The sequence below is a fragment of the Hipposideros armiger genome, unplaced genomic scaffold, assembly GCF_001890085.2.
Source record: "Hipposideros armiger isolate ML-2016 unplaced genomic scaffold, ASM189008v1 scaffold_796, whole genome shotgun sequence".
Taxonomy (NCBI): domain Eukaryota; kingdom Metazoa; phylum Chordata; class Mammalia; order Chiroptera; family Hipposideridae; genus Hipposideros; species Hipposideros armiger.
The window spans coordinates 752,706-772,165 of record NW_017732146.1 but is presented as its reverse complement, the minus strand read 5'-3'; the positions used below and the strand labels follow the sequence as shown (position 1 = coordinate 772,165).

The following is a 19,460-nucleotide window of genomic DNA, read 5'->3' as shown; positions in this document are numbered from 1 at the left end:
ACACACACACACACACACACACACACACACACACACATCGGCGGGTCAGATCGTGAGAAACAGACACAGTACAGAAGGAAATGGCCATTGTCAAGAAAATCAGTCCTGAAGGAAGTGGCTGAAGGATGAACATCATCAAGGTCAGTCTGAGGACACAGAGGAAGAGAAAGAAAGGCGTGTGCGCTTTTGTGCCTGCTGACAAAAATGAGTTTTAGTCTGAGTGTTGTCAAACTACTTTGGCTACCTCCTCCCATCACCTTTAGAAAACAGGGGGATGTGGGATTTCCCAAAAGAATGCAGTAGTCGTCAGAAAACATGGCTATCTACAAGTGTCTGGATTCTGCTTCTTGGAATACTTGGTTTACACCTGGGCTCTTTCATTGGATGATCTGGAATGTCTAATTTCCTGAGTTAGATCTTGAGATTGTTAAGTAGTTAGACACAAAACTTTCAAGTTCAGGAATTAGAAGATATAATACTTAGCACATCCAAGTTTTTCTCAGCAATATTTCAGATCTGACTCACTTTTCATTATGTGATCTGAACAAGTCACAGAAAGGCAGCAGCAGTATTCTTGTAGGCCCCACTAGTCCCTTGTCATACGGCTGACCACCAGTGAGAAGCATCTAACATGTGCCACCAAAGATTCCTCTGCCACCTAGGCCACATTTCAGCCAATGATTTTCTTTTCTGGAGAGTGCTTCTAAACCCCCAGCATAGTTGCAAAGCTTATGTGCCTATCTCAGACCGTCTGTGAGTATTCATGTCATTTAGTCTGCCATCATTTCTTAAGTTTTCTTAGATTTTCCAGTCTTGTGAACTTTAGCCATAGCTTTCTCTTTGAGCATTTCTGAGTGGGAGATGCTTTTAAGAAATGTGACATTAGACACTTGCCCTCTCAAAGAATTCTTTGACATGTGGCAGCCCCCACATGCACCAACGGGACGCCCCCTGTGTGGGCCCCTGTAAGGCTTCCAGGTTTGGGAATTTCAACGTCTTCCATTTTGACGCATTTCTATTCAATGAGGGGTCATTCAGAACCCAGCATTCTTTTGGTGGCTCATATGCCAAAGTAATACTGCTTCCGGAGAATGGGTGAGAAGAGCTCATGCTCATTGCAAATGTGGAGTTTTGGATCTCAGGAAGAAATTCTATTTGACAGATTTGGTACCATGATATGCACAGCACAGCTGTTCAGATTTAAAAAGTCTTTTTTCAGATGCTGTGTTCCTTTCCTTTCCTGCACTAGAACTAACATGATCTATTGATTTAAGGTTGGCACAGGACAGAAACATTCACATCTTGGCGTTTGTTTACCATGAAGGCAACAGAAGCCTAGAGCAAATCCCTTGTTTCATATTTTTTTATAAAATTATAAACGAGTTGGTAGGTAGGCTTGCATGTATGAGTGTATGTGTACTTCACAGTCCACTTCTATTATTTCTTGGCCAGAATTTGTTTGTTGACAGTATTTGAGAAAAAAAAATAGATTTTTCCTCAAAAGTCTGATGATCATAAATAACACGTGTCTTTAAGAGCTCAGTTTTCCACTCTGCTGTGGTCTTTGAGATTGACCTAAGCAACTCCTGAGGGTGTTAAAGAAGGTAGAAGGATACCTAGGTTTCTATGGTATTGGAACCAGAAGTCACCCATGGCTTGACCAGAACCAACTAGATTAGACTTTTAGATTAAGAAGGGATCTTAGAGATCATTCTAACCCATCTTCTTGTTTTACAACCCAGACAGTGTCCTATTAGATTAGCAGCAGAGCCAGAAATAGCATCTGGTTTCCCTCTTTATCTAGGATTTTTTCCACTGGACCAGGCTGTACTTCCTGAGAACCTTCTCCATCTTAGGATTTAGTACTGTTGCTATTAAGCCTTGGAATTTATAAGCATTTCTCCCAGGTTGCCGGGTTTTGATAGATTTAAGTATAGTATATTGGCAAAGGATAAAAAACATGGTGCAGGCACAAACTCTTTTCAGGGTTCTGTCCTTAGATAAATCTGATAGGCGCCATATAATGATGAAGGCCTGACACCCACTCACCCAAAAGATAGGTTTTATTAACAATAAAACAACCGTCTGGATTTCATCCAACATTGTAGTATTGGCACCGGATCACATCTGCCTGTCTAGACAAATCCCTCCAACATCTACCAGGTACTTGGGGGAAGCGAAATGAGAATTGTGATAAACGAATAGGAGACTCCAGTCCATTATATTACAGTATAGTTCCAAAAATGACAACTTTTCAAAAGTCAAAACACATAAGTTATAACATCTAATAAAGTTTTTGAAAGAAGGGAGAAGATCTTCCTATTTTTACATTCTCATATATCCTACCTTCCAGCACGAAGCTATGCAGCAGCCCCCAAGGTAGGAAATTATATCTAAATACAATACGATCCAGGGCCAATATCTAAATATAATGCCAGTACAAATATGTGTACATCCCGGCAAGCCTCACCTGTCTCCCAGCTAGAACCCAACTGATGTAATTTGGATGCCATCCCTCACTGGAACTTTTTTGGGTGTCCCCAACCTAGGTTAGGTGCCTGATTGCTATTATCCCATTTAACTTGTGAGGTCCTCAAAGAGTTCTAAAAAGTGGGTCGGTATACTTGGCTGAGGGGGCGTATGCAATCATATGCTGTCACTGTTGCAACTGCAGAGTTGTCTCAAGAAAGGACCTTTAGATGCTGCAGCTTTTCAGCTAGAAGGAGAGGAAAGATGACAGGAGCCAACGAAATTAAAAAAATAAAAAACAAACAAAAAAACCCAACCTCAAAATGAAATCGTTCAATGGCTAGGTATATAGATAAGTTTTTACATGTACATATTATACACCAGTTTATGAGAATAAAATAGCTTTCTTTAAGGTCCAGCTCTAAAGGCCTCTTCCACATATAGTATATCAGACTGTCTCTATGGCAACCTTAATTCTCGACAATCTGTCTTCCTCTGGCCTCATGGTTCTACAATCCATGTGACCTGAGGACACCCCATGATTCTTAGTATTTTGTGTTATTTGCTTGACCAAATTGGTGCTAAGCATAGAAGAGGAAGTTTCCTTTTGGTTAGGACCTGTTTGTTACATTAAGCTCAACCTTGGTCATGATAAAATTATGGCAAACAATTCTATGGTTGTATTTTTGTGCTTCTATCACCTCAAACCAGTAAGGCAATTATTGTTAGACAGAAGAAAGTAGAGGAGATTTAGGCCAGTGATCCTTAACTGAGGGAATTTTATCCTTCCAGGTGACATTTGGCAATGTTTGGAGACATTTTTGGTTATCACACAGTGTGTGTGTGTGTGTGTGTGTGTGTGTGTGTGTGTGTGTATTTTACTGGTAGTTGGTGAGTAGAGGCCAGGGATGCTGCTAAACATCCTGTAATACACAGGACAGCCCACGACACAGACATATCCAGCCCTAGATGTCAATAGCGCTGATCTTGAGAAACGCTGGGTAGAGGAATGGAAACTAAACTGAATTAACAAAGTCTAGTCTCAGTCCTCATAATGGAAGACTAATGACAATGAAATGACACTGCCTTTTGTGACTCTTTATCCATTTGCAAAATGGGAATAATGGACATGTTCTTTATAATAATATTGTGAGGAGTCCTGAAATTATATATGCAAAATGCTCTGATTTCTTCAGAAGAAAGGGTCTCTATAAAATCACAGCACAGTTATTACTGCACTCTTATGAGCTCATGAAATTGTGTCTTAAGAACTGTACTCCTCCCTTCAGAAAAAAAATTCCTCCAGGAATAGAAAACAAACCAGAAATGATCTCATCATGATTACACCTGCCACACCAGAAAACAGACACAGTTCAGAGAAACTAAATTCTTTCCCTCCAGCAATGAAGTAAGCTGCGTCTGTAATTAAGATCTTAATAAGGAAGGCAGGAGGCTTGGGCAGACACTGCAGGCTATGAGGCAGAGCTACCGCCAGGTTTCAAACAAGAACAATTGAAATACAATCCCCGGGCTGCATGACTTTCTCCTGTGTTCTCCACACAAGTCCACACTGCAAAATGAGTTTTCCGTCATTTCTAAAGATGCCTATTTCTGCAAGAAACAAGAAAAGGTCGACCTTATTATTTATAAATAAATGTTACTTATAACTCTATATGAAAAGTGTGCTTGCATCCACTTAAAAGAAAGCCTCTTAGGTCTTTTTGCCTCCATGTGGGCTGCGGGTAGGAGCTCTGTGTAGGAGGTGTGCTTTCTGCACTGCGGTGCTGGGCTTGCTTCTTTTTCTTTTCCTGAATAAACCGTTTCTTTTGTGGGGGAAAAAAAAAAGTCTCTTAGATAATTTCCCATCAAGAAGCTGACATAAAGGAAAAGGGATATCGCCTTCCACCATTGACTGATCTCTGGAGCAGCTCATGTTGACTGTCTAGTGACCATGTGTTCCTGAACTTTCCAAGACAGTCCCAGTTTCAAATATCCTTCCCATTGTCAGCCCATATGTCCCATGTTGGGGTTTGTGAAATATAGATATAGTTCCTTAGATACTTACAGAAATTACATATATATATAGATGTTTATTTATATTTATTGATAATAATCTTTACTACCTATTGGGTTAAAAGCATGTATACTATTCCATTCATATAAATTATTTGCATAAGTATTTGCATAGGACAGCACCTAGAAAGATATTTAGCAAAATATTAATGGTAATTTCTCTGGATAGTACTTTTTTCTTTCTTTCTTTCTTTCTTTCTTTCTTTCTTTCTTTCTTTCTTTCTTTCTTTCTCTCTTTCTTTGTCTCTTTCTCTCTCTCTCCCTCCCTCCTTCCTTCCCTCCCTTCCTTCCTTTTTTCTTTCTTTCTTTCTTTCTTTCTCTCTTCTTTCTTTCTTTTAAACTTAAAAAAAGATAGGCATGTAAGTCTGTATGTTGCTAATGCCTATGCATTGGGTGAAGTCAGGGTTTGGGAGAAAAAAGGATAGGTACTAATAAGGGTGTTATATTCTGTCAATGGACATGTTCTCTAAATGACAAGATGATCTTTATGGGGAAATGAGATATATTCCCAAGGCATCTGGGCCTCTGTGAGACTGTCTAGAATTCTAGCTTCACAGTCAATGGGGTTATTAAGAGAAAGAATGCTGTTGGGCTACCTGTATTCCTACTGTTCTCTCCGTACCCCCATGTAAGCTCATCATACTTAGCTTGGAGTGAAAAAGGGTGAAGAATCAGAGAACAACATGGAAGTTCTATCCCAGTGGAGGACTCAAGGGAAAAGAGGACTTCAAAATGCTGCTATGCCAACACTGTTGTACTGAAGTCCTGCTGGTCCACTAACCCACTTCCTGTTAAACTCTAAGTCATACCACAAACAATTAGTAACACACACACACACACACCTAAACCCAAAAAACTCATTGACAGATTATTAACACGTACTGTTATATACTAAAGACTAAACTTCCCCGTGCGCTGGCTTTGCTTGCTATGGTTATTGGGGGTTGGGGCTGGAGGGACTGTGTAACCCAGCTCATTCTTTCGGCAAAGCACGAAGCCTGGGGACAAGTCAGCCACATCTTCTGTGGGCGAAGTGCTAAGTTAAGGGCAACTGACCGACTACTACAAATTAATGAGGCTAAGGCTAATTCATATAAGAGACAGCACAGGGCTTCCACACAACTAAAAAAAAAAATCAGAAAAAATATTAATGGCACATCATCCTGTCTAAATACAGATTGCTTTAATAAATAGAAAGATCTGGTTCAGATCTTAACCTTATATGCCTTTTGGTTGCTGCGACTTTCTATTGAGCTTCACAAATAATCGCCCCAACCCTGCCACACACTCACAAAGAATAAAGAAAGGAATTAAACTTGAATTCAAAAGGAGCTATCAAACATTTTTTGTGCAATGCTTGCCTTTTACATATTCATCGTTGCTCAATCTTTACTTCTGGTAAGCATAAACATTAACATTGCACATAAGGAATATTTTTGGTAATACCGTGTAACTATTACCATAACATACTAGAAATTTCAGGAGGAATTCTCATTTGCAGCATATACACCAAGATTTACAAAGAAATAAGATGCTTCCAAATCAATGTACCCAGTGTTTGAATAAGAGCCCTGAACCACCTACTTAAACACTATTTAGGGCGGATGGGTGGCTCAGTTGGTTAGAGAACATGCTCTGAGTAACAGGGTTGCCGGTTCGATTCCCACATGGGCCAGTGAGCTGTGCCCTCCGCAACTAGATAAACTTGAGCTGAGCTACTGGTGGGCAGCTGGATGGCTCAGTTGGTTAGAGCACATACTCTTAACAACAAGATTGCCGGTTCACCTCTCACATGGGATGGTGGGCTGCGCCCCCCGCAACTAGATTGAAAACTGCGACTGCACTTGGAGCTGAGCTGTGCCCTTCACAACTAAGATTAAAGGACAACAACTTAACTTGAATCTGATGGTTCCTGGGAAAAAACAGTTTCCTGAAAAAAGAGAAACTGTTCCCCAATAAAGTTTAAAAAGCAACAGCAACAACAACAACAACAACACTATTTAGCATGATTAATGGTTGGGGAGGAGGGTAGGGGGGAAAAGGATGAGCTCTTTTTAAAAAACAAACCAGCATTTAGTAGTCCATCGTGGGGCCCAGGCATCTATTGAAATCATTCCACTGGCAATTTTAATATCTCACTGCCTATCTCTTACCTTAACCATGCAAAATCACTGTCACACACTCACTACTCACATTTTCTGGAGTGCCTGTTCCATCTTCCTAAAAGTATAAACCTCACTTCACCTAGATCACATTGTCTACTAAAACTATGGTCTAAGGAATCACTCTTTCCATGGAGTGTGGAAAAGGTCACCAACAAGGCCATTTATCTTGAAATGAAGATTCCTTAGGAAGAGAGTCTTTTGCAGCTAGGCTGTTACGTTCCCCAGGCTGCGGCGTCCTCATTAACCAGTAAGAATCACTGCGGGGAGATGACTGGAATGTTCAAAGTAAATAAGATGGAGGGTGGTATTGTGGACGAAGTATAAACAGGGTTTTTTTTGGGGGGGGTCCCCTTTCCATGCTCATCGTGTTTGCAATCATTCATTGCCTAGGAAACCGGCAGCTACTCTCTGGCATTTCAAGTTGGAAATATAGTATTTCTTCCCAGTGGCCCTGTTTTGTTTATCTTGGCAAGGAGTCTTGATAATTAAGTCTATATGTTACTGCAGAGTAATGCCACGGTCCCAGTGGCTGGCATTGCAAACCAATTTGTCTAGGTTTCTTTCTGGCCTTAAAGTGGTCTAAAAATAGATAACCAAGACCTCTTATTTTACATCTACGTCACTCTAATGGACTGCGCTAGGATAAGGGATACGATTTACACTGAACTCTGTACCCCACAACTTGCTACCTCTGCATTTCACCTTTGGCTTTTTAAATTGATGAATTTTTATTTTCCTCATGAATATTTTTGTTTTGGGGGAAACAATTCTAATGAATGTTGCTTCTTAAATGTTTACCTATATAAATGCTTGTATATCTATTTATATGTGTGTGTGTGTGTGTGTGTGTGTCTCTTATAATGTGTCATGTAATAGCTATTTGTATATGCCTACTATGTGCTAGAAGCTGATGATTTTCATATCTTCATCTTTACAACTATATGATAAGACAGGTATTTCATAAGTCTTATTTTTATAAATTAAAAAAATGAAGTAGCTTGCCTATAATACTGTTAAAAAGTAACCTAAGTGGGATTTGAAACCAAACCCATGTTCTTTCTACTATGCCATACAGCATTAAGACTTTAATGGCTACTTGTATAAATATTTTATGTAACTCAGCATTCAACTCAGTATTTGTTCTGTACTTACCTTGAGCAAAGTTCTGTAATTTTAGGAATATCAAATCTGATTAATAGTAGTGAAGGTACCAAGTTATTAATACGTTAGCAAGTGGGCAGACAGGTGTGCTGGTAATTCCCTACAATACATATCCAGGCCCATGGAATACTCAACACTACTCAGCCACCTAGTAACTGGGATTTTGACATAGTCCTGTCACAAGGTCTTGAGTCCACACTATCCTTTCAACATCTATTGAGTATCTATTGTACAAGGAGAGTTGGAGCTAACTGGCACTGACTACTTACTATATTCCAGAAGCCATAGTAAGTATTTTACATTCCTATGTTATCTTGTTCAGGCCTTAGAACAGGCAGTTATTATCCCTATTTTCAGATAAGAAAATTGAGGCCCAGAGAACTTAACTTGCCCAAGGTTATAGAACATTAAATCATAAGAAACGATAATGCCTTTTTCTAAAGCCCACACTGTATCTTGTCTCCACTACAAGAATATACAAGAGCAAGACCCTGCCACCTCCAGGCCGTAACAGATCTTAGATCATATTTTTTATTCAATGACTTGTCTATCAATCTGCCTCTTCATACAAATAAAGCCCACACTTCATTTCTTTATTTCTTGTATTCAGCGGGGCTTGCTTAAAATTGGAAAACCCTAGTGGGCAACCTATGTAAGTTACAGGTATTATTTAGATAGTGATTTGATTGAAAGGAGTTAATAAGTGGTGCTAACAGAGTAGGGCAGAGGGGAAAAAGCTTATTGTAGGGATTATAGGACAGTCAAGGATACAAAGGTTTTAGGCTTTTGATCGTTTAATGGAGTGGATGGTTGAGGAGACTTGACCTGTGGGAAGTGACAGACTAACCAAGTCACATAGGCGCAAAGAGACAGGGGCAAATCAACAGGGAGCAGCACGAGACCAAGATTTCTCACAGCAGAGTCAAAAGAGAGGAGAGAGGTGGGGGTATGGGATGTGCTTTGAGGGTGTCATGTCTGCATGCATGGGAAGGTGAGCCCTACAAAACTGTGCAATTAGAGAAGCATAAGCAATCCTTGAACGGAAAAAAAAAAAAAGAGAGAGAGACAAGGTTATAAGGGCACAAAAAGAGAGAGGGAGTTTGCAAAGGTGCTTGAAAAGTAGAAAGCAAGTTGATTTTAGAAGTCTTGAGGGGGTGCAGACAGGAAGCCACTGATGAATTCTGAGAAAAGGACTGATGTATATTCCTTCAAGGAAACGATGCTAAGTCACCCTTTCCACACTGTGCAACTTGCTAAATTTGCTGTTATCAGAACACCTTGAGCTCTACAAAGACTTTCATCTCTGTGTAGGTAAGTCATTTAGCTCTGAAAATGAGTTTGATCAATCAATCAATAATATATAAACAAATAACTAAGATTTTTCAAAACATCTTTTGGTGCTTATAAATTTATAGATCTCACATAAGATTTAAAAGGGGCAGCAGGCGTTTCTAATTTGGATTGAATACAATAAATCATCTAGAAGAGGATAAGGAATTTAAAACCAAAATGTCAAAGCAAGGAAAGAACTGGGAATCATTTAGGTCATAAATGACCATATTGACTAAATCAAAGACCCTCAATTATTTTTTTCTCAAGCTAGCTGGAGAGAATAAAAATATTTTCAAAGTCTCCTCAAAAGCTTTTAATAGTACACACTTTCTTGTGTCTCCAACCTTCCTCACCCACATTCAACCAGAACACAGAAATCTGAATTTCAGAATGTAGTTTTCTGATTTGTATTGTAAGTGCCATCTGTATTTTTTCTTCAGTCCAAGCATATAAGAATGAATTTGTTGAACGGCAGATTAGATAAATAATTTAGAAATATTTAAATGTAATGGATGCACATAGGGTTAAAAAATCTGGCAAAGCCACAAAAGCTGCTCAACTATAAGAGACCAGACAGGCAGCGCCTGCTGCGCACTGACCAGAAGCACGAGCCTGTAGAAAATAGGCGGTGTCTTCTGCCTCTGCTCAAACACAGCTGTGCACTGGCCCTTCAATCACCCTCCTGGTATAGAGCAGCCGCAGTAGTGGCTTCCAGACCCTCAGGAAGGGAGTCTTCACTGAGCCTTCAATGAGCCTTCCCCACATTTCAGAACAGGTTCTGTATATTCAGATGAGCTTGTGGAAAACTCAATAAATGAAGCCCCCATAATTTGCTATCACAGAACCTCAGACTGAATCCTTTTAAGAGAAATGGAATATTAAGTACATATGAGAGTGACTGCAGCCTTCCCATGAACAAATGAAAAAACAAACAAACAATGAAATAAAAATGGACTAGATAGGTACTAACTAAAAAAGTTTACCAAAGTAATGGCTTACATTCCACAGTTCTCAAGATTATTATAAATACATAGCTGACTGACAGGGAGCTGCGTATAAGCGTAAAATGAGTGGAGGTTTGATTGTTCTTCAGTTATGATCCCTGAAGTATTTAAACCAGATAATCTGGTTAAAAAAATTGTATAGTGGCTGGATTATAAATCTCTAAGTGAACATTGTTAAGCCTGACTGTGCTAATTTATAGTGTATAGCACAACACAGTCTTTAAAAGATAATTCCTGACTCCAGGATTTTACAATCTAATAATTATCTGCTTTTACTACCTAAGTGGCTCAAATGAAACAAATAACTGCAAAACATGCATTTCACTTTGCTTTGTAGTTACTGCCTGAAAAAAAAGACTATCCTACAGGAATACTTGGGATGATATAGAGTCTTAAATTTCCTGGGTGAAGAAAACATCAGTCACACAGGACATTTTAGGGAGGTCACAGATGGCTCTTTCTTATTCTTTACTAGTGGTTGAAAGTCTCAAATTCTGCAACCGTATAGCCTTGGTTCAAATCCCAGCTCCTCCACTGTTTAGCTATGTGGCTTTGGATAAATTACTTACCTTCTCTGTGCCATTGTTTCCACATTTGATCATGAATATAATTATACCCACCTTTATAGAATTATTGGGAGAATTAAATATGATAATCTGTATTGTCATGGTGAGTCCTAAGAAATGTTATTTATCACTCCTCTACCTTTGTGTCATCTCTACTTAAATTTACAAAACACTCTCCTTAAATAAAGTTGTCCATTATTAATTAACAAGAGAGAAAATAGGCTTTGTAAGAAAGGGAAAGTAGATTGCTTCAGCTATTGGCTTTTTTTATAGTCACCACAAGGTGTCAATCTGTCATTTGGTCAGTCAGAGAAGTCAGTATTTTTTGCTGGTGAAGGTGTCCACAGGCTAATAAAATCATGTATTTACCTCACTTGGCAGGGTGTTACCTCACTGGTAAGACCTGGCAGACAGGCAGGTTTTGTCCATGAATGCCAGTCACAATTTACATCATCTGTTGCCATGATGTTTTCTTTCCATAGAGTAAAACTAAACATGCTGAGGTCACTGATTAAAAGTGACTTTATACTGTCACTTTTGTTATTTATAGATTACAACACTCAGTGTTAGTTTCAGCCATTTGCACTTTCCAATAATAAATGCATGAACATATTTTCTTTTTCCTTTCTTTCTCTCTTTCTTTCTCTCTTTCTTTCTCTTTCTTTCTTTCTTTCTTCCTTTCTTTCTTTCTTTCTTTCTTTCTTTCTCCCTCTCTCTCTCTCTTTCTCTCTTTTCTTTTTTCTTTTTTTCTTTTGTCTGCGAGCCAGTTTTTATGAACTAAAGGCTTTCAGCAACAGGCAGCAGAGGGGCAAAGATTCACTGCAGGCTAAGTAATTCCTAGTCCCATCACTGCTCTAAATTAGGCAACTGTGGAAATACGGGGTGAACTACTTCAAGAAAGAGAACTTTCCTGCCTGATAGAAGGATTTGTTTCTGGTTGCATTTTTAAGTCAAATATTAAGAATCTTGAAGATTACCCAATCCTCTGATCTTTCCTACTAAGACAGATAATGGAAAGCTGATAGTAGAGTGATAGCTGATACCTGAGTCTTCAGATAGTTGTAACCTTTCCAAGCAGAACTATAACTCATACTTTATAAATAAAGACTTTCAACATAGATTTAGAGATTTGAATAAGATTTATAACTTTTGAATAAAAAGATTTATCACTGAAGTTAGCCAGGAGCTATTAGCCATAATCAAGTATTTACAACATCACATTAAAAAAGGATGGGTCAGAAGCTAGATAATTCAGAGAGAAAGCAAAGTAGCTCCCAGCTAGCACAATCATGAAGGTCAGACAGGTAACACCAATTGTCAATCCAAAAGCATAGCCACCTTGCCAAAATGCATTTCAATAATAGCACTTTTGTTTAAAAGCACTAGGACTCCTGTCTATTCTAGAACAGAAGTATTCATCATCCAAGAGGGGATGAATTCACACCCAATTCATTGCAATCTGCTTCTGTTCAGTCTCCCTGGAAGTTGCTTGCCTCCTCAACGGGTGCGACTTAAAATGGGATATGCTGAGCAAGTTATAATTCTTTTGTCAAGAATTAACACACAAACAATGGTGCAAAACACATGGGAAAATAATGCTGTCAAAGTGTTACGGCACTCTGTAAGCTTCAGACCCTCAGTCCATTCAAATGCCAATAAAAGTGTTTTTAAGAAATGGCAAATGCTCATTTCTTCTTACAACCAACATCATTTAAGGATATCAAAATTCTCCATCATCAGCTGTGTATAATAGTACCTGGAACTTTTAAATTTCTCCCACCAAAAGTACACACAGCAAACTGCTTCCCAGACCAAATGCTTAAAGCAAAGGCTGAAACCTCTGTGAATAAAGAGCCAGATTGAGAAACTCAGCAGTTCTAATTCCTCTCTCATTACAGCTCCCCAGCTCCCCCGGACGGTGGAGGCCAGGCCTGGGGGAACCTCAGAGACTTGAGCAAATGCGTGCTCCGCTTTAAGTTCAGACACCCTCTGATCTGCAGTGGCCGCTACAGACCGGCTCTAAGACAAATTCCCCAAAACTTTCAGAGGAGATGGACCTGGGCGTGCTGTGAAGTCCCAGAGTGGGTCTTAGAGACTGCGTCTCTGCTTGCTTGCTTGCTTGCTTGCTTGCTTGCTTGTATGCCAACCTGACTGAAACCCATCTCAGAACTCTCTGGGGCACACAAGGGGTCCCTGCAAAGGAGTTGTCACAGTGTGAAACACACACGCGTGCACGCGCGCGCACGCGCGCGCGCACACACACACACACACACACACACACACGCACGCACACACACCTTATATAAAAGGCACTCTCTTACCTTATACTTCATCTTGGCAGCGGTGAATTGAGCCGTTTTTCTACACTAGTTAGACTGCATTGAGCACTGGCGTGTCTGCCCCTCCATCGAGTGTGGAGCTAAATGAAAGTGAGAACTGGTCCGGGGCTAGGCAGGTTTGTCGTCTCAGCTAAGGGCTCCGACACAGCTATGTTGCAAAGCCTCTTAGCTCACTGTTTTGATTGAGGCGGGCCTATCACGGACTATATTTGCATAACTTCCCCGCCATTGGCTAGTGGGCCAAGGTACTACGATGCCCCGCCCACTTCTTAACTTCTGAAAACTGACAAAGGACTTGTAATGTGATCATTTCTTTTTACATTATCAGAAAAAGTGGAAAACAAAACAAAGTGGGGAACCGTTCCCAACCTCACTCCAACACCTCCCCCCCCAAAAAAAAACCCGGGAAAAGGAGATAAAGTCTTTTTAAGGTTAACTTAAGTTTTAAAGAAATCGAATTCACAAAGCAGCCTGACAGTCGTGCTTCCTGTGACCTAGCAACTCCTTCATAAACCCATTTTATTTCAAAGCCATTCACCTCACAATCTCTACATGAAACGAACTCCGGGGAACAAAAGGTTTTCTGTCTCCGGGCCCCTTTTTACTAACTACCCCTGCTGATATCGCTCTCTCTCTCCTTCTCTCCTCTCTCCCTCCCCTTTTTTTGTGGCTGTTTGCTTTTTTTGTTCTTTTCAGTGTTCAAAGTACTCGCAACGTCAGCCTGCAAGGAGCCAGAATACAATTCTCCCTCAGTGCAAAGGAACTCCGTAGCCCAAGCGCCAGGGTTTCCCTAGCTTCTCACGAGGGCCTCACAGAATTGAGTGTCAGCCACATTAAGCGACCTTTTCTGGCTTTGCGGAGGATAATGGTTAGTTAGATGTGACCCCTCAGATGGGGCTGGACAGTGTACGCCCTATATATCATCACTGTCTACGAAGTACTGTGTTCTTTGATGGCTGGCATTTCTAGCTCCAGCTTTGAACACTGCAGTTTTTCCTTCTGACCTCTTTCCTGAAGATGGCCCATTAACCCACCAACACTTATTATCCAGGGAACAACAAAAAAAAATGCCTACTCTTTGATGAGCCTGGTTAAAAAGAGCTGTCTCTCTCCAGTGAAGCACAGAACGTTCGCTTCAGCTTCATGATTTCTGTAATGAAAGAGAGCACCCAGGAAAGGACAGAAATGGTTACCTTCAGCAACTTTTCTGAAGGGTAGAGAGGTGAGGGGAAAATTCCTTTTTCCTGGGCCTCAGGATTCAGATTTGGTGAGTACACACAATAGCTGTCCCTGAGTAGGACAGACTCCAGCTAGACTAAATGACTTGGATGGAAAACTCAGCCCTTATTTTTTTCCTGACCAAGTTGGCCAGAATCAGTTTGATTTGACCCCCTCCCCATTCTTAGTGGATTAAAACAACTTTTATGATTTAAGCAAAAAGTACAGGAGAACAGCTTCCCTACAAAAGTGGTTTCCAGTTCCAGAGCTCACAGTTCAGCTCACAATTTAATGTGGCACCCATTCCCTCGACATGACCCTCAGGTGATCATCATGAGGTTGACACACCGGCTCTGGCATCCGCTAGGCCGTGCTTTTCCTCATTTAGTTTTCCAGTGAAGATGAGCCTGAGTGATTCTGCAAGGTCTTTCTGAACACAAATCAAGCATGCAGCACATTGCACTGCAAGGATCTTCCTAACCGTCCCACAGACTTACACGGGAGAGTCGTTAGTTTGCAGGAAATTGTTTTTGATGTCTGCCTGGATTAGTCAAAAGGCCTTCCCATCTGTAAGATGAGTCCAGTGGCCTCTAGGAGATCGAGATAACATTCCTTTGGCTTCCTAAGCAGTAAAGCTGAATCCTCTTTCTGTTTTGTTTGATGAGTACTATTGAATAGTGAACACTATCTCACCCCATTTTAATGCTTACTGTTTCCCAAAGCATATGTTAGGGCTTTTTGTCATTGCATTCTCCACTTAGAAAGCTTAATTCCCACCAAGTGGAGCTTCCACGTTCCTGTTTCTGTCCTGTAAGTGTCAGACACTTAAAATCTACCTACAGTTCATTTCAAGGTGGTTATATAAAGTTCATTGTTAGTTATATAAAGTTATATAAAGAAAAGCACAAGGGTTTTGGAGGCAGGTAAGCCTGTGTTAGAATCTCAACAAATTTCTTAACTTCCTAATTTTGGTGTCCTGAAGTGTAAAACAGAAAAAAAAAAAAAGCTAATAATATCTACCTGCTGGGTTAGAATGAAGATTAAATGAGATAATGTGGATAGACATTAACAGGACCTGGAACATAGAAAGACCTTAATAAACAGTTGCTTATTATCATTAATTATTACGTTAATATTAAATTTATTATATATTACTTTATTACTATGTTATATAACACTATTGTTAAATATATAAATAATATCAATATTTAATTATTTAATGAATTAGACCTATTATCACCATTAGATTGTTATTGACAACTGTGGTAGGAATTAAGATAAAGGGGAAGAAATTCCCCATCTGTGTTTCATCCTTTCACAGGGCAGTTTTCTAATTTAACAAATATTAATTGAGCACTGACCATGTGCCAGGTACTGTTCTCAGTGGGGAGGTAACAGCGGCCCAGATGAGTTCTTACCCTCATGTAGCTTTCAGTCTAATGGGAGTGGAGGACAACGATTCAATGAATGTATAGTACAATTCTGGAGTAATGAATGCCGTGAAGAAAAGTTAAGCAGGGAAAATTACCAGAGGAAAAGAGACCGGGATTGTCTTATTTTAGAGTGAGTGGTCAGGGAAGTTCCCCTAAGGGGATAATATTGAAGCAGACATCTGAATAACATGAGGGATCCACTCAAAGATCTGGGGAAAGAACATTCTAGAGAGAGGAAGTGACTGATGGATAGGGCTTGAGGAGGAATGAGTGTGGTGAGTTTAAGAACAGCAAGCATTCCAGGTGTCCCACAGTGGGCACCCAGGGAGGGGTGGAGAGAGCAAGTTCAGAGAAGTAGGTGGTAGCAGTTTGGATTTTCTCTTGAGTGAGATAGGAAGTCACTAGTGTGTTTTGAACATGGAATGATGTGACCTGTTTCTCTCTTTTACCTTTTTTTTTTTTTAAAGATTTTTATTGGGTAATTGGGGGGGATGGGAACAGTGATGGGGAATTGGGGGAAGGGGAACAGTGTCACTGGCCCTCATATGTGGGATCCGAACTGGGGCCCTCTGGCATCCCAAGCGAGTTCTTAACCATCGCGCCACTCGGCCGGCCCTCTCTTTTACCTTTTGTTTTACCTTTTGTTTAATCATTCAAGGACATCAGGCTATTGAGCTCGGGGTCTTAATGCAGTTTATATAATTCAGGTAGTTATTATTTTATTGGTGTCATCTAGAATTTTTCCTTCAAAAGCCTTTGGGGAAATACAAATTCTCACAATGAAGAGAGAAACAGCCGTCTCCCCATCTACTACCTGAGATTTGGGATGTAAAAATACTGCTTTAACTGTGCTGTATAAACACTGTTGATTTATGGAGTCACATTGGTACTGCCATGGGCTGATATGGGCTCCCACCCTACCCTGTGCTCAGCAGCACTCTCTCTGCCTGACGGCCTTGCCACTTGCCTGCTTGTCTGCCAAGGGCTCTGCCTCTCCAGATGCTCTCTCATGCAGGCAGGATCAAGGGAAATGGCATCAAATGCCATCCAAATGGTTTTCCAGCTGCCATTGGGTACTAGCATGGAGACAGCAAAAAATCAAGAGGATGTTAAAAGGAAGAGATTCATTCTTCTGCCCACAACTTGAGAGGAACCCATGTGGCTGCTGTCTAAGAATGAAGGGCTAAGTCTGAGCAAGTGAGGACAGGGAGTGATCTTGGCAGTTATCTAGTTCAGACCCACCTACAGAGGACGGAGCTGCTGCCCTGAGGGTGGGCACCCTGCACAGGGCTCCCCACCCACCCTCTGTTTGGGACTGGAAAACAACCAGTGCTTTAGGCCAGTCCTGTGCATCTTGCGTTTCTCTGTAGTTTCCCTGCCTGAAATCTCTCCCTGCTCCCACATCACACTACCTGTTTAATTTCCAGAGTACAGAGCTGATCACATTACCACTATGTTTAAAAACCTCTAGGGACACTTCAATACCTTAAAAAACAAAATCTTCACACCTCGGCATGGACTGTAATCGGAGCCCACCCTCCCTTTCAGGCCTCATCTGCCACCTAGCTACATGGGGTGTGGGGTGTCTCACCAAATCCAAGGCTCGCTTGTGCTGTCCTGACTTTGCACAGATGGGTCCCTCTGCTGAGGATGTCCTCCCGTCACTCCTCTGCTATCAGCCAAGCACCAACGCTGACTCTTTTGTGCTTTCTTGTCAACAATGCCCACCCTGCCCACCTCGCCCTTTCAGAGCTAATTCCTCCTTCACTTTACTCTGCCACCATTGTGCTTGGAACATGGCCTTATTATCAGGCCCTTCTACATTGCATCATCATGATTTGTTGATGTCTGTTTCCCCAGCTTCAAGGTGAGCTCCAGGAGGAAGGGGTGCTATCTTGTCAACATTGCGTCTCCTGCAGGCTTATACCGTAAAGGTGCTTAAATGCTTGCTAAGTGAATAAGATGATAAATGCAACTTCCAAGAATGATATCTGGAGGTTCTGCCTGGTGCCCATGAAGGGAATGGGGAAAACTTGTGTTTGAGGGCAGTAGTGCAGTTTAAATTTACTAGGAATGGAGCTAAGATGCACCTTTTCAGAACCTACTTGAGGCCTGTTGCCAGTTCTAGCTCTTAGAAGGGGTCAGTCTGAAAACTATGGCTTGTGGGAACTTTTTTTTTTTAAATGCCTTCGAGCTAAGAATAGCTTCTACATTTTTAAATGGTTGGGGAAAAAATCAAAAGATGAATAATATTTCATGAGATAGGAAAACTATGTGAAATTCAAATTTCAGTGTCTATAAATAAAGTTTTATTGGAACACAGATGCCTTTTTGTTTACACATTGTCTTTTGAGCTGCAATGGCAGATTTGTGTGGATTGCATCAGAGACAGTAAAGACTGTAAAATTGAACAAAAATGTATTATCTGACCCTCCACAGAAAAAGTTTGCCAACCCATGCTCTAGAATAGTGCAAGAATATATCCATCACTGAGTTCAGACTAAAGCATAGATCCTTCCCCATCTACAGAGAAACAATCTAGAAATACCCATTCTAGGGCCATATTTTAACATTTCTAGTTTGATGCCAGTTTTTTAAAAGTCTGCATATACCAAAGTTATTTCAAAAAATAATTTGAGGCAGCAACTTTTCAGTCCTACAAGTCTCCAGAAAGCTCCCCAAACAAAGATGAGCCATTGCAAGTTTTCTCCTTTAATCCAATTGGCCCCTGGCTCATTCAGCCTTGATTGAAAGCCCCTGGTTCCAGGTCCTGTGCAAAATATTCACAAACATTCTTTTGTTTAATGTTCATTTACTATAACAACCCTATGAGGTAGGTTATAGTATCCTAGTTTTACATGTAACAAAACAGAAACTCGGAGAGGCTCTACAACTGGCACAAAGTTACAGCAGGTGAATGACAGGTTTGCTATGTGAATGCAGGCTTTCTGGCTCTTGAGTCGGCCATGCGCCATACTGCCCAAAGTTTCCTGTGGGTGCTTTCCTTGTCTGAGTCCCGTTTGTCAGTTCAATAAGGTAACATCTCCACCCTAGCGGGACTAAGCCTAACTGAGGAACAGGTATTGTTCCCAAGTTGTGACTAGAGCTAACAATGTGCATACAAACAAGCACACACACACACACACACACACACACACACACACATACACACACACCCTCTTATTCACTCATACTTTCAAGTTTATATGAGTACAGTCCTTGTTGGCTAGACTGCCCTCCTTTCATCACTCTTAAAATTAAGTTCGTGAACTCATCCTAGAAAAAGTGCTACTATATTGTTGAATATCACTATGGTCACCTTCGAAGTACTCCCCTTGGGAAGCTACACACTCATTCTAGCACCTAGTCCACCCTTCAAAGCAATTTTGGAACTCTTTTTTTGGTATGGCCATCAGAGCTGTCATCATATTACCTTTGAGGTCCTGAATGTCATCCAAATGTCTTCCTTTCAATATTTCCTTTATCTTCGGGTAAAGAAAGAAGTCAGGTGAGTAGGGAGGGTGTTCCAATACAGTCTTTGTTTACTGGCTAAAAACTCCCTCACGGATAGTGCCGTGTGAGCTGGTGCATTGTTGTAATGCAAGAGCCATGAATTGGCGAAAAGTTCAGGTCGTCTAACTTTTTCACGCAGCCTTTTCAGCACTTCCAAATAGTAAACTTGGTTAACTGTTTGTCCAGT

General features: G+C 40.7%; 1 protein-coding gene across 3 annotated transcripts in view; it reads right to left on the bottom strand.

Moving 5' to 3' along the window:
- The window catches only part of NEDD9 (neural precursor cell expressed, developmentally down-regulated 9), a 196,374-nt gene that overhangs the window by 44,491 nt on the left and 132,423 nt on the right, over nt 1-19,460 (bottom strand). The window contains exon 1 of one of the 3 annotated variants that reach the window (XM_019628478.1): nt 13,092-13,286. The exons of the other annotated variants lie outside the window; for them this stretch is intronic. Within the exon in view, the coding sequence (XP_019484023.1) occupies nt 13,092-13,103 (12 nt within the window). The 5' untranslated portion in view covers nt 13,104-13,286. Of the gene's footprint in view, nt 1-13,091; nt 13,287-19,460 lie in introns of those variants that run through there. 3 annotated transcript variants of the gene reach the window in all.